This window comes from Myotis myotis, unplaced genomic scaffold (genome assembly GCF_014108235.1).
Source record: "Myotis myotis isolate mMyoMyo1 unplaced genomic scaffold, mMyoMyo1.p scaffold_m19_p_12, whole genome shotgun sequence".
NCBI lineage: Eukaryota > Metazoa > Chordata > Mammalia > Chiroptera > Vespertilionidae > Myotis > Myotis myotis.
The window spans coordinates 13,524,538-13,549,885 of NW_023416316.1; the positions used below are offsets into that span (position 1 = coordinate 13,524,538).

Sequence of the window (25,348 nt, forward strand, 5' to 3'; positions counted from 1 at the left end):
GCAATGGTAAAAAGCTTTAATAATAGACTGAATGTGTTTTTATAGGCAACCAATTAGCATATTAATGAACCATTTAAATTTCTTTACTTAAAACCAATATTCAAGAAAGATGAACCCAAAATGCATACTCTTACTCTGACCAACATAACTAGATACAAATGAAGTCAATGTTGTATCCATTAGCATGCTGTGATGTATGTCAGTAAAACGAGCCCTCCCCCACCCAGAGCCCTGGCCCCCTGGCAAACATAGGTAAATGATTGTGCACTGCGTGATGATACCATTAGGTGAGAACTTTGGTTCATGCAGTCGGCTGCCATAGAGGTTGCACTCAAACCCTGTGGCCCCGGCACCCAAAGTCAGTCAGCGGTGGTGGCTCATGGCATCAGCCGGGCTCCTTCCACAACACCAGGTGAATACTGTGATCAGGCATGCTGGTGGCAAAGACCAAGCCCGTGTCATTGTGCCCATCCAGTCCGTTCAGCCAGGAAGCTTCGCCTGCCAGGAAGCTTGAGCCTCTCTTTGACTTCCTGTACTCTGGCAGGGGCCAGCGGCTAATCAGGCTCTCTGTCCGCAAGTCCATGATATATAGGTAGCGGTTGTCAAACAGCAGGGCAAAGACATCTCCAAAACCAAGCAAGGCCAAGTTTGCTATCTCGGGAGTCTTGATAACTCTACAAGGATGAGAATAAGTAACATGAACCAGAAGGCAACTAACTTTGCTTTTGTTTATGCTACTGTAATCTTTTCTGGAGACATTTAAAAGCAATACACAATTCAAGCAAATTTAGAGAGTTAAATGAAAGTTTTTGATAAAAAGGAAAATACAAGGACAAAAAGTTCAGCCTACTTTAAAATGAGGGGGGGAAGCGGGTAAGAGTTCATAATAATATGATAACAGAGGCATGTAAGGAGAAAGGTGGTATTTGATGAACAGTTGTAAAAGCACAAATGCCCATCCAAGCTGGAAAGGATCTCTCATATTCTCATGTGACATTTTCATTTCCAAGATGTAAAGACTAAAGTCCGGCCAGGATAAATATACCTTGTCTAAAGATTCACAACTAATCAAGTACTACCAGACAGAACTCAAATGTAAGACTCAATTCTTACCACTAGGTGAAAAGATTTATTCATCAAATCCTAGAGCACTGGCCTAGGGGCTATTCTCAGCAGGTAGCAAATACATAGGTTCTTCTTTAAAACAGTAGAGACTAGAAATATTAAGTTTCCCAAATAATCCAGAAACATTAATAATGTATTCATAAGTATTTGCTAGAGAATATGGGGAGTTGGAAGGACAAACTTAACCTTCTCAGGTTCACAGTTGCTAAAACATCAATGACAAAGGTACAAAATTGGAAGGATCTAGGTAAAGGGTAGCACAAAAAAAACCTTAAGTCTCTGTTGTCTATATACTTAGTGAGGTAAAAGATGGACAAGAAAAGTTGACGTTATCTTTACAGGCCCTAGGAAAAGAACTACAAGATGAGGGATCTACAAATTCTGCCCTGGACAGTAAGTTTGGGCCCCATGAGAGGCTAGGTTAGCCTATGTTTTAACAAGGACGCTACCATCTAGTGTTATGTCCAAGAGGTCAACCAGATGGCAGGACCTGGTAACCAGAAAAAGTTACAAACAGCTGAAGGAGATCGGCTGAGAGGGGGAGAAAGAGAATTGGCAGGGACAGAGAAAGTATACATGATCATCACCTTTAAGGAGTAAAGGATGTGTGAGAGGCAAGACATTACAAGCTCAAGAAGAGAAAATAGGGCCCAAGGGAAAGAGAGTTACATAGAAGCAGACTTCAGTTTGATATGAAGGAGGGGATTTAGTAGTGAAGAAGGCCTGTTTCTCACACTCAATAAGACTGAACTTATTAGCCAAACCTGTTTCTCTTCTTTATTTCCTTGGTTGCTCATTCACCCAGTTGCTCAAGCTAGGAAGCATGGCAACCATCCACCTCTTCTCCTTACAGAAGCCATAAATTCAAACACCAAGATCTACTGATTTTACATCCTAAATTTTCCCAATTTATTTATGACTATCAGAACTGCCACAATTCTGAGCTAAGACACCATCTTTCAACTGCACTACTGCCAAGAGTTTTCAATTGGTCTCCCTATATCTATTCTTGGCCCCTTTCAATCAGTTAAGCTCACACTAAAATCTAATCCTATTACCATCTCATTTAAATTTCTAAACCCTTCTATGGTTCTCTACTGAACTCACATCTTCAGCCACATTGGCCTTCTTTCAGTTCCTTAAACACACCTGGCAGGCTCCTTCAGTCTCAGAGCCTCCCAGACTGGTCTCTCAGTCTACAATGCTCTTCACTGTGTCCCTGGCGCTGAGTCAATGCAAATACTCATCCTTAGGGTTCAGCCCAAACTCTTCCTCAAGGAAGCTTTCCCTTATTCCTCAAACCAGGTGAGATCTCAAAGTACCTAATACTATGTTGCTCTTATCACACCCATCAAAACATCTGTATTTATTAGCTACTTAATGTCAATCTTCCATTCTGCTGGCTAGTAATTTCCAGTTTGGTAAGTATTTCTGCTAGTTCCCAGGATACCTCACAATGCCTAACACAGGGAGGTAGTCAATAAATATCTGCTAATGAACAGAGCAATGGTGCGATGAACACAGGCAAATAAAAATTCCTACAAAAGAGATCTGAAAGAAACTGGGGGAAAACAGCAAGAAAATCTGTTAAGTCCCACATCAATGCAAAGCAGGAAATAATCAGAAACTTAGAAAACTAGGGGATAGGACTTTAGCCTAGCAAAGGTGAGGTCCTGTGACTCCAAAGACTGAAGCACAAATATGCTGCAGAATAGAATGCAGGTTTTGACAGGCTTACAGTAGCACCTTTTGATGACTTGAGAATTATAAAAGGACATCCCTGTGGTGCAGTTCTAGTTCAAGTGACTGCACCTTAGATGAACTGAATGTTTTACTGCCCTTTGTGCTTTCTTTTTTTCAGTTTGCTTCTAAGAGTAAATAGCCCTACCTGGTCTTGGCAACTGAGGACACAGGATTAGTACTAAGATTTCAAAAGAGGTTGTTTTATTTGTGTTTGAGGGAAAGGGGAAGCAAGAGATAAAATAGCCCCCTTTCAAAGAAAAATCTGAACCTATCACTTCCTAGCAGCAAACAATCTTATAGATTTACTACTTAAAGCTAGTGGCTCCAAATACCAAAACCTAAAAGAACTTTCACTGGGACTCTGGACTCTTTACTGTATATTCTGAGTAAGAACACATGATAAAGGATAAAATTAAAACCTTTAGAGACTCTAAGCATTTAAAAGACGGCGATACCTCTATTTTACCTTACCTTTACATCATTCCCTCCCCAATTTTAATTCAAAACACAAACAAAATTAAACTGTAAATGATCTGATTTCCCCATGATGACTACTTAGATTTTTTTTTTTTTTTGCAAAGTATCAAGTTCTTTCAAAAGTTCCTTCTCTATGGCTTGCTGGTATTTTAAGCACATGCTTGCTGGATGTCCCAGCTATGGATGAATGGATGGATGGATGAATGGATGGATGAATGGATGGATGGATGGATGGATGGATGGATGGATGAATGGATGGATAAATGATGGATGCTGAACTAGGGTGTGCTGTGGGATATTGGTTAAGGCCCCTATGCTCTCTCATCTTCAGTTTCCACATCTATAAGATGAAGAGCTTGGACTAGTTTTCCAAGATCTGTTCTGGTCTTTTTTTCCTCAAAGCATAGACAGCTTGGAAACCTAATTGGTTAGAAATGTAGGTCATAAATGGGGTTGTTACAACCTTTATGAGCAGAGAGACAGGGCCCATCAAAGTCCCGTTGGCTAATAGGCTCAGATCCCATACGAGCTGACCTCAAACGGTCATGCATAAAAACAATGAAGAGAATGTTCAATTTTCTCTACTTCCCCAAGCCAGCACTTCCTGAACCATGCTGTGAAGCACTAACTCTGTGTGCTGTTAATAAGTGTTCCTCAAAAAAAAAAAAAAAAAGGGAGCTTTAGTACTATGAATGTTAGGTACAGTAGGTTAAACAAATTCAAACAGGTTTCTTTATGTAGGGCTTCTCAGAGCTATTAGTAATAAATACCTAACAGGTCCTGTGCTAGGTCCTCATTATAGGCATTTCATTTACTCTTTATTTTACAGGTGAGAAACTAAGGCAGAGAGGTTAAGAAACTGACATAATATCACACAGCTCATAAGCGATGGCACTAGATCTTAAATCAAGGTTTGTTTATCATCAAAGTAAGTTCTCTTAATCACCATATGGTACTGGCTTCCATTAGCCTCCAAATGCTAACAGATACCACCAATCTCCAAGAGTGGTCTCACAAAATTATTTGTCCATGGACCTTTTATTATTTATTTCTCTGCAAGTCTATTGTTCTCTAAATACCTGTGTTTCTACTAGTCAACAGAAGGCCACTCAATCCTTCAATAAAAAATTTCAACTAACTAGGAAGCAGAAATTAAAATATTAGAACTAGAGATGTAAAAGACCTTTCCATCCAAGACCCTCATTTTCCAGAAAAGCTTGTTAACTTCTGAAAGAGGCAGTAACTCAGAGTAAAGGGAAGAATTAGATTCTAGATCCTCTAGGTTCTAGCATATAAACCTTTCTCATTATGCCTCTAAAACATTTTTATGTCCGAGGTTTTCAGCATATAACCTGTTTATAACTGATGTAAAGATTTCCTCAAAGCAAGTGACTGGTTTACCCAATATTTAGTCTTGTCTTTACTATTAAACTGCAACAAAAAAATAAAGAAACCGCAAAGAACTGTCAAAGGTAAAGGTCCAAGGAAACATTACCTGAGAATATCATAACTGGCAAAGTCCCATTGGTAGAGGCCCAGTGCTGAACTACAGACGATGTATTTGCCATCAAAATGAAGTCTTGGCTGCAGGCAGATACTTCTATCCTCAGAGACAGACAGTGTCTTTAAGCACTTGCAGTTGATTTCTCTCCCAATTGGCCAAATCTACAGATAAAAGAAAATCAGGAGAGATGACAGATGCATCACCATAGAAAAGCATGTTCCCTTAATGTGGCTTTTGCCTGCTGAAGTCAGATATAAAGTGAAGTAAACTGGAAAAACAGGTTTTACAGTTGAGTTCAAACTCTGATTCTGCATGTATGTGCTGTGCTGCCTTGGATAAAATACTTAATCTCTCTGAACCTCAGTTCCCACAATGAGGATAATAAATGCCTATCACATGGAACAATTTTAAAGGTGCACTAAAAACATATGTAAGATTGCTGTTAACTTTTTGCAAATGTTTTTTATTACACAAATAAATGTTTATATTTTCATAGTTCAGACCTAAGAATTAAGGAGGGTAGAAGATACATGTCATAAAAAAACAGAATACGTTAAAGATTATTTTCTGTTCTTCATTTTAAAATTAGAGTTAGCCCTGGCCTGTGTGGTTCAGTTGGTTGAGCATTGTTCCATGCACTAAAAGGTCGTCAGTTCGATTCCCAGTCAGGGCATATGCCCAGGTTGGGCTCGATCCCCAGGAGGCAGTTGGTGGATGTTTCTCTCACATTGTGTTCATTCTCTCTCTCTCTCTCTCAATAAAAAACAAAACACACACATGCACACATAAAACAAATAAAAATCAGGGTTATAAATTGCCCAAAACATAAGAGATAATGAATAATTCCCCTTGCAATAAGTTTAAAATGTCTTGGACTAAGACTTTTCTGTCTACCATGAAATTTCATTTTAATTTAATTTTAATGTTCTTATACTGGCCAGTCTTCTTTGATGACAAAATAATAGAGAAAAAAACCTTACCTTGATCTCATATTTGTCTGCACTTAAGAGGATGTAGTCTCCAGGGCTGTGCAAGAGAGACTTAACTTTGCACTTCTGCAAAACCACCTAGAAATATAAATATCCACATTACAGAAAGATCTTTTTAATGCTACTGTTACCTTGCTTTTTTTTAAAAAACTTAAAATATGAGAAAGAGCTTGAAATGATATTGTATGCTAAAGTAACTGAGCTAAAACTCTACGACCAAGTTAACCTCCACCAAGGGTTTTACTACAACCAGAGTCTCTAAATTATCAGCAGAATCTAAAAAGTCCAATGTTGGCAGCATTTAATGTTGGCTTTGGTTTGGAAGCAAACATTAGGACTGGTTTTAAAAACTGTAAAATGTTACTTTATAGAAAATGTGAGGAACAGAAAAAAGCCCACAGACATAGAAAAAAATACAAATCATCTGTTTTCATAAGCATGTACGTTATAAAGGAAAAAGCACTGGACTTAGGACTAAAATCTGCCATATATTGACTTTGTAGCATTGGACAATACCACCTAATCTTTTTCTCATTTTCCTCATCTTTAAAATAGGGGATGAGACACTTATTAACTCTCATAACTGCAATGAAAATGAACTAAAGCAATGTAAATAACAATAAAATAATGCAATAGAATTCAACATTCTATTAGCACTTGGGGTAATCTATAAATAATAGGTTCTAGTTATTTTTTGTAGTAAATCAGCACAAAGTGAGCTGGGAGGTCAGGCTTACTTATTCAGAAGCCTAGGTTGCACATTCAGCTGAAACTGACAGACCTGCTAAGTGCCAGGCACCCTGATGGTAATGTCCCCCTCGTCTCTTTTCATATTCACAGGAACATTTAGCAGATGATGAAACTCATGCCCTGAAGGTAAGAGGAACTTACCTAAGACATCATAATCAGAGTCCTGGCCCCAAGTCCACTGTTTTTAACACAACACCAAATTGCCTTATATAACTTCTTTAAATACTCAACGTGCCCTGGCCGGTGTGGCTCAGTTGACTAGAGCCACCAAATCTCATGCACCAAAAAGTGGCAGGTTTGATACCCAGGTTGCAGGTTCAATCCCTGGTCGGGGCATGCACAGGAGGCAACTGTTTCTCTCTCACACTGATGTTTCTCCCTCTCTCCTTCTCTCTCCCTTCCTCTCTCTAAAAAAATAAAAATAAGTAAAATATAACACATAAATACTCAATGTGCCCAATACGGGAGTATTTTTCCAATTTGTTATGATGGTAAAACAGGCGTAACATAGCCGAAACCGGTTTGGCTCAGTGGATAGAGCGTCGGCCTGCGGACTGAGAGGTCCCAGGTTCGATTCCGGTCAAGGGCATGTACCTTGGTTGCGGGCACATCCCCAGTGGGGGATGTGCAGGAGGCAGCTGATCGATGATTCTCTCTCATCGATGTTTCTAACTCTCTGTCTCTCTCCCTTCCTCTCTGTAAAAAATCAATAAAATATATTAAAAACAAAAACAAAAAAAACCAAACAGGCGTAACATAAAATGTACTATCTTAACAGTTTTTACAGTTTAGTGGTCTTATCAACCTTCTCACAAACTGCTCTCCTTTAGCTCCACCTATTTCAGAAAGACACAATCATCATCCAATCTAAAACCCACTAGTCACCTCTGACTCTCCTCTGTTCCCCATGAGTCGGCAAGTTTAACTGGCTTTTCTTAAAGACATACCCTTCATGTGTGCCCTCCTCTTTCTTTATTGCCGCTAGACTCCAAGCTATGGATATCTTTTGCTTAGAATACTGCAAAAGCCTAAGTGGCCACCTGTATCCATCTGTGCCCCACTCAAACCCACTTTTTTCTTAGCAGTTATTTTCTTCCTATATGTGCCCTGACTGGGGATTTAACCTGCAACCTTGACAAATCAGGACAATGCTCTAACCAACTGACCTACCCAGCAAGGGAGCAGTTATTTTCTTAAAATATAAATCACACCAAAACCTTTCACAGTACGTATTCACCAATGCTTTCTGCTATACTTGTGATATCCAAAATCCTTAATATGGCCGAGTCATACATGATGGCCACTGTCCTACACCTCCTCCAAGAACTGCACAGCTCCACTGGCCTTCTAGGTCATCAAATGTTCTCTGTTCTTTTCCACACCAGGGCCTGTGCCACACTGCACCCTCTGAAACACTCCACTACACAGCTACCTCTAATTTATTCTTCACATTTTGTCCCTTCTCAAAAAGCTTTCCCTGAGCAAATTAGATACCTTCCTAGATTTTTTTCTCAGACAACACTACACTTCGCCTCATAGCACTTAACACAATGTGTAATTATGTATTTACACGTGAAGTTACTATTTATTAAGTATTTCTCCTTCTAGACTAACATTTGTGTCAGGCCTCAGTCTGTGTGGCTCACTCCTGCGTCCTCAGAGAATAGCATGGCAGGTTCAAATGTTTCTGCATGGCATTTCCATTATTAATACTGCATTCCAAAGAAGCATCGAACAGACTGTCAAACTACAGCGGGAAGGTAGGGGAGGGTTGGGGGGGGGGGGGTAAGAGATCAACCAAAGGATTTGTATGCATGCCATGCATATAAGCACAACCAACAGATGCAAGACACTGGGGGCTGGGGGGAGTGAGGGCAAGTACAGGGAGGGGAGGTAGAGAAGGCTGGGGGGAGGTCAATGGGGGGGGGGAGTAGACATATGTACTACTATTTGTAATACCTTAAACAAAAAAAAAGTTGGAAAAAAAATTACTGCATTCCATCTTCACAGCAATCTTTTATTGAAAACTAGAAAACATCACAATATTCTCCTAAAGATCCTATACATGTTTATTTATTCTACTTCTTGCAACTATTTTTTTTTTCCAAAATGAAAGTGGCTTTTCTGATTAAGAAAAGAAATACACTTATCCTAAAAGGGAAAAAAGCACCCACAATTCCACAAGAAATAATTGTCTTCAACATTTTGGTGCATGAACACATACAGAAAATGGTGTCATATTCTATATAGTTTTTTGTATGTGACCTGTTTTATTTGCTCCCTGTATACACCTACTATTGAAAACAATAGGTGTTGGAAAACAGTTCAATATGATTCCTGCACAAAATTCCAAAATACAATGCATAGAGGAAGCAGCTCAGGTCTCTAGGCTATAATCCAATGACCAGCTTCTACAAATTAAGGCTGCTGTAAAATTATTAGGAAATTCAGGTATCTGTTTCTTTCATCTTATCTCTAGGCAGTGGCTTGTTATCAATTGTGGGCATCTTTCCATGTCCATAAGTCATTCACATTTATAGTGTCTTTTACATGCTGGTCACTGTTGTACACCATCATGCTTGTATTTATTCCATCTATGGCTTACCCACCACTTCTAAGGCAGCATGCACCATCCCGTCCCCCACCCCCACAAAACCTGATGTTAAGGAGATTTCTTTTGCAAGTCTTCCTACCTTGGTAACCCATTCTGTGTGCCCGGTGAGTGTGTTCAGGCATGTCCCAGCAGATAAAGCCCATACTTTCACAGTGAAGTCTGCAGAGCCACTCACCAAGATATCAAGTTCATCATTGTAGTCGACACTAAATACTAATATATAACAGATACAAAGTTAAAACATGCTTGTCTGAGTCTTTTATAATAGAGTTCAACAGTTTAATAGCGTTTATTCTCCCTAGCTGTCCAATTTTATAATTTCTCAACCAGAGTACAATAAGGATGGTACTACTCAAGTAGCAACTTTATAAAAAAATATGCATTTCAAAATTCTTATTATTATTCTAAGAATGGAAAAGTCTCCGAACTAATCACCTTTTATGCCTGTGTTAGCTTCAAAGTGAGAGGTAAAACCAGTCTTGGAGATAATGGCATTTCTTCTCAAGAATGTCTGTCTGACACTACACAAAACCTATCTAGCTTATGCAGGGAAAATAGAACTCAGGTGGCCCTAGTCATATTTGCACTATTTATTGCAGTTAGACAAAACATCAAGAATGTAAGCTGCAAACCAATATCTATACTCAAGAAAAGCCATTGTAATGAGAAAACAAAACACAAACAAGGATCTCAAAGGTCAGACTAAGCCATTCTCTCAAAACTGTCTGCATTTCTTCACAGCAATACGTCCAGCACCTAAAACAGTGCCTGAGTATATAGCAAGTGCTCAAATATTTGTTTTTCAATGTCTACCAAACTCTAAAGGGATATTAGAGACCCAAAGATAAAGACATTGGTCTTTTCTTTTTTTTATTGATATATATATATATATATATATATATATATATATATATATATGCTTTTTTGTTTGTTTTTTTTTATAGAGAGGAAGGGAGAGGGATAGAGAGTTAGAAACATCAATGAGAGAGAAACATCGATCAGCTGCCTCCTGCACACCTACTGGGGATGTGCCCGCAACCAAGGTACATGCCCTTGGCCGGAATCAAACCTGGGACCTTCCAGTCCGCAGGCCGACACTCTATCCACTGAGCCAAGCCATTTAGGGCTGGTCTTTTCTTTAAAGAACCTCAATCTAAGTAAGCCGTGGAGGGAGAGGGCGGGGGGAAAGGTTATCTCTTGCTAAGGAAATATCAAGGACTAACTCTGCCCAGGGGTATCTGAGAGGACTTCAGGGAAGAGGTAATATTGAAGATGGGCCCTGAAGGATGAGTAGAGTTTATTAAGAAAAGAAAAAGAACACTGCAGGTAGAGGGAACAGTAAAGGCATAGGGAACATCAAGGAGGAAATTTTTTAGAGCAGGGCTCTCAAATTTGATCAGATATAAAATTACCTGGTAGTCAATGTATATCTTCAAATACTAATTTCTACAATAAACAATTGGTAGCAGATAGTAGAGAAAAAATGTATGGAATGACAAACAAAAATGGGAAAAAATTTTGGTTTTAGCAATAAAACAGCTAGGTTTACTTCAAAGAATTACTGAATACCAGGTATGATGCAAGGAACCTGGGGACCTTAGGGTGAAGGAGACAGGTAGTATCCCTGTCTTTTCGGAGCTTACCACCTGGTGAGGAAATCAAGATTATCATACTTACTTGTATGATGTGTGTTATGACAAAAATAGATTATTGGGAAACCTACAGCAGACTCAACTTGTTAGGGAGTCCAGGAAGGCCACTCATAAAATGTGATGCTTAAGAGCATTATCTGTGACTTCCAGGGATGAATGCAGTGTGCACATGGGACAAAGGAGGAAGGGAGTTGCTGTACAAGAGGTTGGAAAACAGTTCAATATGATTCCTGCACAAAATTCCAAAATACAATGCATAGAGGAAGCAGTTCAGGTCTCTAGGCTATAATCCAATGATCAGCTTCTACAAATGAAGGCTGCTGTAAAATTATTAGGAAATATTCAGGTATCTGTTTCTTTCATCTTATCTCTTGGCAGTGGCTTGTTATCAATTGTCAACCAAGCTCCAATTCAATATAGTATATGTAGATCACAGAAATTTGGAATGACTATCACTCCAAAAGATTTTAGCTCTATTTCTACAAATAAAGAAGACTGAATATATACCAGTAAGTGTAGGACTTACTCAATTTGGAGGTGAGAAGCCTGATAAAGGCAAAGGGGGCTAACTGTTCAACAGGATATAAATGAAACAGGAGAGAAGAACTGTCCCCTCACAGCATAAAGGTGTATAGATAGAGAAGAGTTTTAAAATGGGACATGGAAAGATACCAAATAATAACTTGAATAAAAAGATTAATTGTCGTGACTGAGAAAGGAGAGTGCAATTAAATTAAAAGACAAAACAAAAAAGTTATCACATTCTTGGCTCCTGGCTTTACGGAATGAGGTTAAAATATGTAAACTCTTGGAAAAGGGCAACCCACCGGCCCCTGTGTGCCCCCGAAAGTGCTGGGTCCTGGCTCCGGAACTCCATTCCCAGCAGGCCACAGTGTTGTCAAAAGAGCCTGTCACAAGTTTCTGCTCATCAAACTTCACCGCTGCACAAGTATGGGTCTGTATGCCATAAACGCACTGCCCTGTACTCACATCCCACAGTTTTGCAGACAAGTCATCTGACCCTTAAAGAGAAAAACAGAGTAATTAGTAAGAAAACAAACGATGAAGAAGGAAAACCAATTTCCAAACCATGGTATTCTTAAACAAGATCCTCTAGGGTCACTTCCTTTAGCATTCCCACTTTATAGCAGAGAAAACCACAGCATGGAGAGTAACAGGACTTGTTCAGAATCACCAAAATGGTGTTAACAGCATGGGGGCTGAACACAAGCTTTTTGGTTTAGTCCTTTTCCCGTAACTTTCCAAATTATAGAGAAGTGTTAGACTAAAGCATCCCTTAGTGCTTTCGCTTATAAAATATCATAAAATATCTCACCATCATGAGCTCTAATTTGAGCTTGAAATCAAAGGCATTATCTATGATTGCGTGTGTACACTTGCATGTTTGTCCATTACCCAACAACCCTGAACAAATAAAGAATGCTGTTAGTAAAGCTGTTGCTAGAACATGTTCTACTCTAAGGCAGGTCAAAGAGGAGCCTCAGATCACAGGTTAACTTCTGAGAAGGTTAACTGCTAATTTCTTGGGCCATCTAGAAATGTGTAAAGGAACTTCTAGGACAGTGGTTCTCAACCTTCTGGCCCTTTAAATACAGTTCCTCATGTTGTGACCCAACCATAAAATTATTTTCGTTGCTACTTCATAACTGTAATGTTGCTACTGTTATGAATTGTAATGTAAATATCTGATATGCAGGATGGTCTTAGGCGACCCCGTGAAAGGGTCGTTCGACCGCCAAAGGGTCACGACCCACAGGTTGAGAACCACTATTCTAACATAACCAAGGATAAATTATTACCAGGCATTCACAACAACCCAACAATGGGCTTATAAAGAAAGCCTCTTATGATTCTGTAGAAAAAAGTAGTTTCATTTCTGTCTATGATGACATTATACTTATCACAGTGATAATTCGGAATTTTGCTTTAATTATATTTAATAGCCTAATTACTAATTAGTATCTCACAATTTACCTTTAGAATAGAAAAGTAGTAATAAGAATCGAAGGGCCCTAGCTGGTTTGGTTCAGTGGATAGAGCGGCAGCCTGTGGACTGAAGGTCCTGGGTTGGATTCCAGTCAAGGGCACATGTCCAGGTTGCAGGCTCGATCCCCAGTAGGGGGCGTGCAGGAGGCAGCCAGTCAATGATTGTCTCTCATCATTGATGTTTCTATCTCTCTCTCCCTTGCCCTTCCTCTCTGAAATAAAAATTAAAAAAAAAAAATCGAAGGAAATTTTGAGGACACAAATATCATCACTATGACAAGGACACAGTATTCTAGAAAAGCACCAAATGACCCATTGCCAAAAAACTAAAATGACTAAATTAACACCAGCCACAATTCTACCTTTAAGGTTTGGTCAAGAGCCACTGTTTCAGACAATAGAAAAATAACTATCACTATGAAAGAAGTAGAGCATAAATTTTAACCTAGGCAAACCCTATGAGAACATACTGAAATGGAAACTTTACTGTTTAGGATTGTTTCCTCTCTATACTTGGTTGGTGGTTCTCAGTGGGGATATAAGACATCAGAATTACCTGGGGAGCTATATCAAAGCATATATGCAGGGCCCTACCTTCAGAAATTCTAAAATTAGAATATCTGAGGAGTCCAATAATCTTAAAAGCTTGCCAAGTGATTCTAATGTATGAGCAGTACGTTGAGAACCAATATTCTAGAATAGTGCTGTTCAATAGAAATATAATGCAAGCCATGTTAGTATTTTAAAATTTTCTATTATTGAAAAAGTAAAAACATAAAAATTTAATATAATTTAACAATGTTATCATTTCAACATATAATCAATATATGTTAGCCCTAGCCTGTCTGGCTCAGTGGATAGAGTACCGGCCTGCAAACTGAAGGGTCCAGGGGCTAGGATTCCAGTCAAGGGTACATGCCCGGGTTGCGGGCTCAATCCCCAGTAGGGGGTGTGCAGGAGGCAGCGAATCAATGATACTCTCTCATCATTGATGTTTCTATCTCTCTCTCCCTCTCCCTACCTCTCTGAAATCAATAAAAATATATTAAAAAATAAATAAAATGTTATATCCTAAGTCTTTGAAATCCAAAAATGAGTATTTCACATCTCAATTTTAACTAGCCACATCTTAGTGCTCAAAAGCCGTAAGTGCTAGTGGTTAGCTGTGAGTGTTATTGGACAGTGCAGGCCTAGATAAACTTTAGGATTGGGCATTTTGTGACTGTATTCCTAGGGAGCTAAGGCAGGTAAAGAAATCATTTTAGGATCTGACCACAAACCCAATTTGTTGCCAAATCCTGTCAATTCTATTTCAGTGGCTGCTCTTTCATTCAACTTCTCCTTTTTAAAATCTCTCTACCCTTACTGTCCTAAACCTAGGCCTATTTACCCTCATCTAAACTGCAACAGGTTAATCCTTTAATTTGGAACCTCTAGTATTCTCTATGTCAGAGAGTCTCAGCAAAAGCAGGATCATCTCCTAAGAGGACATGCTAGAAATTCTTTGGGGTGGCTACAATTGTCATAATGATTTAGGGGGTGGAGGGCTATTACTGGCATCTACTGGGCAGAGGCCAGGAATGTTAGACATACTGCAATGATTGGGACAGTGCACAAAACAATTATCTTGTAGTTTGCATGACATTCTTAAAGGTTTGGCCAGATATCCATAAATGGAAAGCTTATTCTTAGTTATCTGAGCCTAGAATCTGTTTTACAAAGCATATTTGCAGTTTATTCTGAATTTTCTAAGAGTGTAACTACCAGGTAAATTGAGGAAAAATATACTTTGTTTTGTTGGGAACTTGTTAAGCATTTTCCATCATTTGAGAAATCACACCACTGATGGTATCTGTGACACAAGTACAATGTTCTGTATTTATAGCTATCATGTTCACGGTCAGTAGATAGAGGCGCAAACATCTGATTACTGTTTTCTAGCATAGCTATGCTTGAGAATTATATGTTTAATGTGTACTATTTTAAATTACAGCCTTATTTCTCCTCTGAAACAGAGTTTAGGCATTATATTGATTTTTAAAATAGATGTACATGTAGATAAATTATTTCTATGAATTTTATTTTAAGATGCAACTACTGTAAAGTATGTTATAAAAAGAGGCCCTGGGACTGACAAATAATAAACACTGGTCTACTTGAAGCAGAAAATCTGACCCTCTGGCCCTTTTCTGCTCAGAAATCTTTCATAGTTTTTTTCCTCCTGCTTATAGAAAACTGTCCAAACTCATGTTCACAGCATGCAAGGCTTTCACAACACACCTAAGCTTATTTCTTTACATCCTAAGAGTCACTTATAGAGGCCCTACTTATATCCTAGAAGTCCAGCTAACATGAATTTCCTTCCTACATTCTCTATGCTCAGCCCTGTCATATGTTTGCTAAGGCTGATCTTTCTAGCAGAAAGCTCTACTTTGAATCTCATCTCTCTAAAGCAGCCGTGGGCAAACTACGGCCCGCCGAATCCGGCCCGTTTGAAATGAATAAAACCAAAAAAATAAAAATAAAAAAGACCGTACCCTTTTATGTAATGATGTTTACTTTGAATTTATATTAGTTCACACAAACACTCCATCCATGCTTTTGTTCCGGCCCTCCGGTCCAGTTTAAGAACCCATTGTGGCCCTCGAGTCAAAAAGTTTGCCCACCCCTGCTCTAAAGTCTACCCATTCTTCAAGACTCAACAGAAACCACGGCTCCATTTTCTCAAATGGAAATCACTCCTTCTGAACTACATGAATTTCCTTTTTACACATTTCAACTAAATCATTTGATCATACTTCTTGTATAGCTCTTGTTTTTCTTATTTGACTATAAGCCAGATGTCACAATATGGCAGCTTGCAGGCTTCTCTTAAGTCAGATCTGACAACTCTGAGCCTGAATCCCACATGGCAATAATTCACTACAGTGAAGCAGCAGCTACCCTCTCTAAAAGGGCAGGTGTTCTCTGATTAGCCATAGTCCATGTGGAGAGTTCTACTTAACCAGGTTACCTTCTTGATCCCAGTATGTGTATTCTCTGCTCCAACTTATTTACGTATACCTTTATATTGTCTTTCACATAGAAGGCATTTTAAAAATAAATGCTTACTGAACAGCACAAAATACAATAGGTCCCTTTCTTACCATTTCAAAAATGAGCACAATAATTACCTCATTCAATCTATCCCATGTTAATTTTAGCATTAGCCATCAATCTTTATGGCAATATCATTTTATTACTGTTCAAAGGGCTAACCTGAAAGACACTATAAGCTTATTTCCAAATTCAGAATTTCCCAATTCAACCACACTAAAAAATACAAGCTAAGTGACAAGATGACACAAACACTTCACAGGCATAACTCAGAGATATTGCAAGTTTGGTTCCAGACCACTGCAATAAAGTGAGTCTCACAAATTTTTTGGTTTCCCAGTGCATACAGAAGTTTTTACACTATACTGTAATCTACTGAGTGTGCAATAGCAAGTGTTAAAAAAAACCCACAACATACCTTAATTAAAAAATACTTTATTGCTAAAATACACTGAGCTTTCAGCGAGTCATAATCTTTTTGCTAGTATAGGGCAGTGATCGTCAAACTCATTAGTTAACAGAGCCAAATATCAACAGTACAACAATTGAAATTTCTTTTGAGAGCCAAATTTTTTAAACTTAAACTATATAGGTAGGTACATTGTTATTAACTTATTAGGGTACTCCTAAGGCTTAGGAAGAGCCACACTCAAGGGGCCAAAGAGCCGCATGTGGCTTGTGAGCCGCAGTTTGCCGACCATGGGTATAGGGTTTTGCCTTCAATTTATGGGGCCGAGAAGGAAAGGCAGTATCTGTGAAGCACACTAAAGCAAAGCTCAATAAAACAAGGTATGCCTATGTAATTTTGTAACAAATATTTTTCTCACTAATAACAGTCCCAGGGATGCTACATTAGAAAAAATTAAATGAATGCTTTGGATTATTTTCAACAGACACAGCATGACTTCCAATACACTAACCTGATTAATTTAATCAGAATAAAAATAACAGAACACAGAAGAGAATAATTACAAAATGCAAGATTGGGCCCAGTTTTTATAAATATTAACTTTCTGGGTAGTTAAATAATTCAGTGAATGTGTCCCATTTACTTCTGCTTCAAGTAAGTGGAGTTTTTATTGTACTTCAAAAGTAAAGTTTGAGCCCTGGCCGGCTGCTTAGTAGTGAGAGCGTTGGCCCCCACAGACTGAAGGGTCGCAGGTTCAATTGCAATCAAGGGCACATACAATTGAATTATTTATTTTGGTTGCAGGCTCGATCCCCAGTGCTGGTGGGGCATGTGCAGGAGGCTACCAATCAATGTTTCTCTCTGTCTCTCCCTCTCCCTTCCATTCTCTCTAAAAATCAATGGGGAAAAAAAATCCTCAGTGAGGATTAACACACACACAAAAATGTAAAGTTTGATGAGATTTTTTAAAGCTAGAGGTGGTTCTGAAAATGAGTCAACTGTCAGTATTTACCTAAGTACGAATGAGTTAACACTGCATCTCAAGCTTTAAAAAATTTTTTAAATACCTGCCATTGATTATGAGGCAAAAAGGACATGGAAAAGCCCTCACCACAACTGGGAAAGTACATTAAAGTATAAAAGAACAGATGATGTTCCAATTATCAGGCTTATAGGAAAATAGCATAAGCATGGAGTAACTTCAGTATGACAAACAAAACCAGAAAGTGCCTTACATTTAATGTTTATTTTATAAAACAAACTATTTTGGGTAATATAACAAAATGCATATCTTCAAGAGTAAGAAATAAAATTTTAAAACAATCATGAGAAATAATGTATCTTTTAACTATTAAAAATATTAAAATTGGCTGGTATGGTTAAGTAGTTAGAGCCTCTTGATTCCAGTCAAGGGCATGTACCTAGATTCCATCCTCAGCCCTGGTGGGGGTGCGTGTGGGAGACAACCAATGGATGTTTCTCTCTCTCTCCACCCTTCTTTAATATATATATATGTAAATATATATATATATTTACATATGTAAATATTTTAAAATAAATGTTAAAATGCAGCCTGGTAGAACTCTAAGGGAGAAGCAGGTTATTTAAGACTGCTGTAGGCATGGCATCAATTCAACCTATCTGGAAAAGATATTAAGAGGAGCTATAAAATCATTCATATTTCTGGATCTGGTGATTCTACCTTGAGGCTTCTCCCCCAAATAAATAATTCAAAAGGAAAATATGCAAACAAAACATTGAATATGCACTAAATGGAAATGGCTATATAATGATGATTTATTTACACAAAAGAACAGTATATATTATGAAAAATAGTTTAATAATTTAGGAAATACTCAAATATTTATTAGAAATTATCTTGGATGAAGAAAGAATACAGAGTATCCCTATATATTATACACAATGAAAGTGAATAGGTATTGGGATCATTTATAAGAACTGCTGAGAGTCATTTGAAACACTAAGAATTATTTACAATGCCTGTCAAAATGTACTGCTTAAAATGTGGGCAGTGATTATAATCATATGTAGAAACACATACCCATTATAACTGGAAGATATACAAAATCTTAAATTTTAATGATACCTATATATATAAAAGCCTAAGCAACCAGAACAACTGAAACGACTAATCACTATGATTTGCACTGACCACCAGGGGGCAGATGCTCAATGCAGGAGCCGCCCCTCAGGGTCAGTGCACTCCCATAGCCAACCTCCCTGGCTGGCCCAGCCCCAATAGGCCCTGATCACTAGCCAGGCCGAGGGACCCCACCTGTGCACGACTTTCATGCACCAAGCCTCTAGTGTTATATAAAGTTACTTAACTGCCTAGTTCCGTGGTCGGCAAACTGCGGCTTGTGAGCCACATGACGCTCTTTGGCCCCTCGAGTGTGGCTCTTCCTAAGCCTTAGGAGTACCCTAATTAAGTTAATAACAATGTACCCACCTATATAGTTTAAGTTTAAAAAATTTGGCTCTCTGCCAAAACCGGTTTGGCTCATTGGATAGAGCATCGGCCTGCGGACTGAAAGGTCCCAGGTTCGATTCCGGTCAAGGGCATGTACCTGGGTTGCGGGCACATCCCCAGTAGGAGATGTGCAGGAGGCGGCTGATCGATGTTTCTCTCTCATCGATGTTTCTAGCTCTCTATCTCTTTCCCTTCCTCTCTGTAAAAAATCAATAAAATATATTTAAAAAAAAAAAAGTTGGCTCTCAAAAGAACTTTAAATCGTTATACTGTTGATATTTGGCTCTGTTGACTAATGAGTTTGCTGATCACTGGCCTAGTTAAAATATCCACTGTATTTCTTCCCATGCCCAAACTCTTAACTTCTAATTCTTCTTAGCATCACAGGAATTTAAAACAAGACAGACAGACCTCCCTTCCTAACCAGTACAGAGAAAGAAGGAAACAAAACACAGAGAAGGTTATGTAATTCTTCCACAAAGATCTAACTACTACTTGCTTGGACTAAACTCAACTTTTTCCACTGGTTTTTCCCCAAAATCACTATTGGGGGGCAGGGGGCGGGGGGAGAACAGTTCCAGGGTCCCTTACCTGTACATAGAAGTCCATCTTTGTAGTAAAGTGCATACACTCTGGCACTGTGTCCAATTAATGATGAGGTTTCAAAGGCTTCATGGTCCTCCAGTTGCTTCATTCTCAAAATAGCCTTCAAATAAACCTTCTTCCAGTGCAAAGCGTCCTGAACAGAATCATCTATCTGCCAGCCCAAATTTTTACATGCAATCTGCCACACCTCTGTACAGGCACTTATCACCTTATTCCACTGTTTAGAGACGAGGCAGCATGTGAGTAAAGTCTGAGGATCGAGCCATTTTAACAAATAAAAACTGAGCTCCAAGGGCAGGAGTTTGAGGAAGTCCCGCTTGAGGAGAGTCTCCAGGTTATTAGAGAGGTGCCTGAGCTGGACTGCCCCACTCAGACTAATCAGGTGATCCAGAGTTTCATTTTTCTGCAAGTCCGTCAGAGAAAGAAATGTAACAGAAATGTTATCAAGCCATGTCTCAAAGTCCTTTCTCTCCATAAGGTTATGGAAAAATTTACCTGTGGCACATCAAAATATTGTATTAGTTCTGCTCAAAAGACCGTTCAAGCAAGACTACTAACAAATGAAGTATTAAAAATTAGTATAAAAATTTTGGCATTACAACTTTATGCTTAGTTACAACATTACAACTTAACAGTTAATACACTGTATCGACATTTTTCCATGCACACAAAAGAAAATACATTTGAGAAAACATTCTTTAACAAATCATGATCTCCGAAACATAAGTCAATGAAACTTATGTTGATGTGTGTGATTTGCTCCTTTTGAAGTCTAGCACATGCTACATGCATTTTCACAAAGATTTACAAAGCATTCATTCATAATGAAACAATGTATTTTATAAAATATATCCCTCCTTCATCAAAATCATAACATGATTCCCTTAATATATCCTATTTAGGCATTAAAATCACAAAAATAAGTACCATGATGTGACAACCAGAAAGCAAGTCTAGAGCAGTAACCTGACACATTAGTTATCATGCTAGACACAACCTGACCTGTTACCAAAGTCACAGAACTCATTACTGGCTTTTGTAATAGATGTACAGGCATAAATGTTTGGGGAAGAAAAATACACAGATTTAATAAGTTAGGTAGCTCAGCTATTCTGGTTCTTCCACTTCCTTTATGGCACTGCCTGTTAGAACATGAATTACCAAAAGCCTTATCTGGCCTTACATAGTCTATTTTTTATAAGCCTCATGTGAGTTGGTGACAACTCTTAATCATGTGCCCCAGAGTTATGTGGGTCTTAGAAGTCTGAACAAATAAATATTCCTGATACTTACAAAACACCAAAACCCAGGTATCATCATCTCCACTGTGCAGATAAGGAAGTTACAGATCAGAGGAGATAAGTGATTTGCCTAGAGTCAACAGAGCTAAAACAGCAGCAGAACAGACTTGGAAGTCAGTGCTCTCAAGATCAGTAATTTTCCAACAAGATCAAGCTGTCTCTCTCTGAAGTCAGCTACAACCAGGAACATCACAACCTTGTAACTCGATCTGGGGGCACTGTGCCTTTGTGATTATACCACCTACCCCCTTAGGACAAGGACAAATTGCTCCAGGGCTAACTGGAACAAAAAAAAATGTGCAGTATCCAGCATTACACAGTGTGTCAAGGTGTCAAATCACTCCTAACAATGGGGAATAAACTAATGGAAAAAGAACAAAAATAAAGCAAATCAGTAAAAACCATTTTCCCCAAGATTGGCCAAATGTTGATAGACGTTAGTGCTGGGTGATGAAGATTTATTATTCTCTTTCTTTTTACATGTTTAACACTTCCATGATTAAAAAAAGAAAAAAAAACATTCCTTCTAATCTGATCAATTTCCCACCAGATTATCAAACTCATTTTTAAAATGTATGTCCAAATTAATATGGAAGAGGAAAATAAATTCCTTTTTATATATGTCACCTAGATCAGGTCTACACAAAAAGCTAGATCTCATCTTCTACCTTTATGCAAGCTGAGTAAAAACCATTTTTATTAATTTCCCCAATATCAAGTTTGGCAAGAATGTTATTGGGCAAAAAAAGTAGAAGCAACCAATTATATCATCTAGTTTTGTTTTTTAGAGCAGTGAATAGACTTTAAAATAATGCTCTTGAAGTATCAGGGTTTGCGCTAGGTAGGATTTATTTACTAATTAAAGGATTTATTTGTTTGGCTGCCAAAAAATAATCAGTTCACCAAAAGTTTTATCAACTTAAAACAAGATAACAAGACTCTTCTCAATCCTAACAATCTATCTATAACACTTCAAAAAAATTTTGTTTAAAAAAAGCATTCATAGCAAGATAAAACAACTCTTTTAGATGAACATTTATACAATGTCACAACAGCTAATGACTTAATACTGGCCAATTAAAAACATACATCAAAACATCTGCCAGAATAATTTTTTAGTGGAAAAGGGAATAGGGTTTCCTCTAACACCTACACACACAAAATTTTCCACAAATCCATTATAAAAACGCTTACATTAATGAAAACGGAATTGTTATTTAAATGGCCACAAGACAAATTTATAATACCCAGGAAAATATGATCAGGTTCCCATTATCCTTATTTAAGAGACATCCTACAGCATGCCATGTGCTCATGACACCACAGAAGACTGAGGAACAAGATTTTCAGTGAGCACCGTTATTAAAAAAAACCCAGCCATTTCTAAGAATTATGTATTCTCCTAACTCCTAAGAAATTTTTTTTCCCCAATCCTTACAATTAGAGATTGCCCTTTAAGCTACTGAACCCCTTATGGGTGGCTGATTTCCAGTTCTTCATCTCTGACTGTCATGAAAAATAAAAAGAAGAATCTTTATTTTAATCAAGCAAGCCCATTAACTCAGCAGAATGCATGATTAAAAAACACCATTCTGATTTCTTCTTGAGCTTTTCCACAGACAACAAGAACAGTTTAGTTTGGTATCCCTATAGCTGTATATTGAACTGGCATTCAATGTTCAATGTTTATTAAACATTGTCTGCATCATGAAAAAAAACAAAACACCAGTTTTTACTTCTCTAAAAAAATTAACTAACTTTGGAGGGAATTTTCTTAAGGCCACAGGCTAAACTGAACACTTTTAGAAGAAAGCTTCTAGGAGTATGTGTTATATACTGGCAGCATAAGGCCCCGAGGGGAAAAACTTCAGGAAGTGGAATTTCAATTCAACGTGAGGAGGAGCTTTTAAATCATCAGAGCTTTTTAATAATGGAATAGCTGCCTCCAGAGTGGTGAGCTTCCCATTACTGGGAACAGTCAAAGACAACTGAATACAAAGGCAAAATGAAAATGCTTCACAGTCAAAATTTTTACTGATTGAGCTATCATTCACCCTGAGAGTTGTGAAAATCAGAAACAGGGCAGGGACATGCTTAGCACAGAGCTCAGAGTAACTCAAATGGCACTTTTGTTAGTTTTATTATTATAAACACCTAGCAGGCAAGTTTTTAGTGACCCCGAGGCTGAAAGGGACATGAGCACTAACATCCCTTTGAACTCTATGATCTTATCACAAAGTTTCTCTTAAAATGGCTTGATATATGGAAGAAAAACTCAAGGGCTCAAACTTACTGGGCATTTAATTTTAATAATTAAGGGCCATTATCAACTTGGGGCTAGTTTCCCACCACGTGTATTTTTCTCTCCACTTTACCCACACTCGTGCTATCTTGCCCTTTTCCCCTCCATTCAAGATTAAACTTGCCCTCCTGCCCTCAATATTAACAATCACAAAGCTCTGAAATGGGTGGTGTGATGAAAAAGACTCTTAAATTGGGAGATGGGAGACCTGGGTTTGGTCTCTTGTTCTGCCCTTTTAACCCCCTAAGTTCCCTTAGGCAACTCTCCTATTTGTTTTGGCTTAACGTCTACTTATAGACATTACTTCATTTGGTTTTCACAACCTTGTGTAAGGTGTCAGTACTACTGCCCTTAACTAATAAATGAGGAAATTTATGGCCCAAGAATGGAGTGACTTTCCTAGGGTCCCACAGACAGCAGCAGGACCAACATCTTGCCCTGCCCCCACCCTCCCCAAACAAAACCTCTACCTCTATAGGTCTTACTTAGAGACATGACATTCTGGGTGAAACATGGTGAATGCATTTTTCTCTCCTCCACCAGCACCTGGCCTGGTCAAGAGCAAAAGCAAGACCTTTGTTTTGGGGGAGGAGGCTTCATCTTCTTCTCTTATCGAGCATAATCAGCAGTTAAAAAGTACAGAGGCTTTCACAGACACAGAATAGCTTTTCAATATTCAAGAAGCTGGTAACACTGGTTGTCTCCAGAGAAAACTGAAGAGCTGAGGAACAGGAGTAAGGGGCCCCTTTTTGGAATTGAAAACTACGTGAATATACGATCCATTTATATATATGGAGAGCTCTGCAACTCCACTTGCTGTCGGGTGACCCTGGGCAAATCACGTCACCTGCTGCAAAAGCCCAGTTGCCTCACTTGTCAAACTGAGTTGTAGCCACTTGTAACCATGAACAACGCTGCCTACAAGGGTGTTTGTGTGTAGGATGATGTATGTGAAGCGTTTAGCACCGTACCTGACACACCGGTAAGCCTACAAGAAATGCCAGTAACCATTATTATCGGCATGAATACCGTTACCTTTATTTCAAGCAGCACCCCACATACACACCTGTTTCCATGGCATACCCACAACTATGGCGCAGTCCCTCACGTTAGTACAGCGCTTGCACTTCATACACCTCTCGACACTTCATCTTTCAACCTCAGGGCAGCCCTGGAACGTCACTGCTAACGCATTTCGCAGCTAAGGAAACCGAGGCAGTAACTCCGAGGCTCAATTTTCTCAAGTCTAACATCAACTCCAGAGCCCTTCCACCCGTCCGTCGCTCCCAGGTCCCCGGCTCCGGGAGCGTGTTCCGCGCGGCACTGACCTGAGCGAGCGCCCCAGGGCCCGGGACCTCGCGCGGGGCCCACACCGACCAGGCGCGCTCGGGCCGCCAGAGCCTCGCAGCGGCCGGGTCCGCTCCACAGCCATGGCGCCTGCAGGGAGAAGAGAACAAGGGCCGGAGGTGCGGCGGGTCAGCAGAAGCGCGGGCGACTGCGAACCCCCTCCCTGACAGGCCCCGCCTCGTATACAGAACAGACCTGGACCCGCGGCCGCCGCTCTCCGTCCGCAACCTAACCCGGGAGCGGCTTCCGGTGCTGCTTGCGTCATCTCCGCGCGTCCCTCCGCCCGCGGCGCCCAGCGGACGCGGCTGCACTTCCGGCCCCCGCCTCAAGGGGGAAGCAGCAGGCGAGGGAGGCGGAGCATGCGCAGTGCGGCTCTCTCGACGGTTGCGGAGCCTGGACCTAAGCTTATTTCCAGAATATCGGAACATAGCCAGCGCATTTATGTTCCAATCTGATCTTGCTCCAACTCTGCGGCACTTTTTCTGTTATCCTCACTTCATGGAGGAGAGGGAGGAGAAGTTAAGAGACGTGTCCAAAGTCAAACACCCTTCTAAGCACCTATTGTGTCCCAAACACTGCCAAGAAGATAGGGTTAGTGAACAAAAGGCACAAAAATCCTGGCCTTCTGGGGCTTATCTCCTAGTGGAAGAGACAGACAGATAAATAAGACATGACGCAAACTTTAGCAAGTGCTAAGGCGAAAAATTAAGGTTGGTGAGGGAAGGAAGAGAGATTATACTTGAACCTCAACTCTTACACACTCTGGCTGTGCCCCAGCACGGTTACTTAACCTCTGGCTTTATTTTCCTCATCTGATCGTTCTGAGAACTAAGGAGATAAAACAACCTTTAGTGTCAAGCTACTTTTTATGTTATAGCACTCAATTCCCACCACAACCCTACATGCTAGTTACTATTATCAGCTCCATTTGTAGA

The 25,348-nt window shown here is 39.3% G+C and overlaps 1 protein-coding gene across 1 annotated transcript; it reads right to left on the reverse strand.

Annotated features, from left to right (window-relative positions):
* Nucleotides 1–24,867, reverse strand: FBXW2 (F-box and WD repeat domain containing 2). Its single transcript, XM_036329851.1, is given in 9 exon segments — nucleotides 1–674; nucleotides 4,841–5,010; nucleotides 5,830–5,916; nucleotides 9,282–9,415; nucleotides 11,682–11,876; nucleotides 19,449–19,866; nucleotides 24,395–24,503; nucleotides 24,609–24,759; nucleotides 24,762–24,867. Coding segments are annotated over 9 exon segments (1,644 nt in total). The 5' UTR covers nucleotides 24,853–24,867; the 3' UTR covers nucleotides 1–385.
* Between the last annotated feature and the right edge of the window lie 481 nt (nucleotides 24,868–25,348).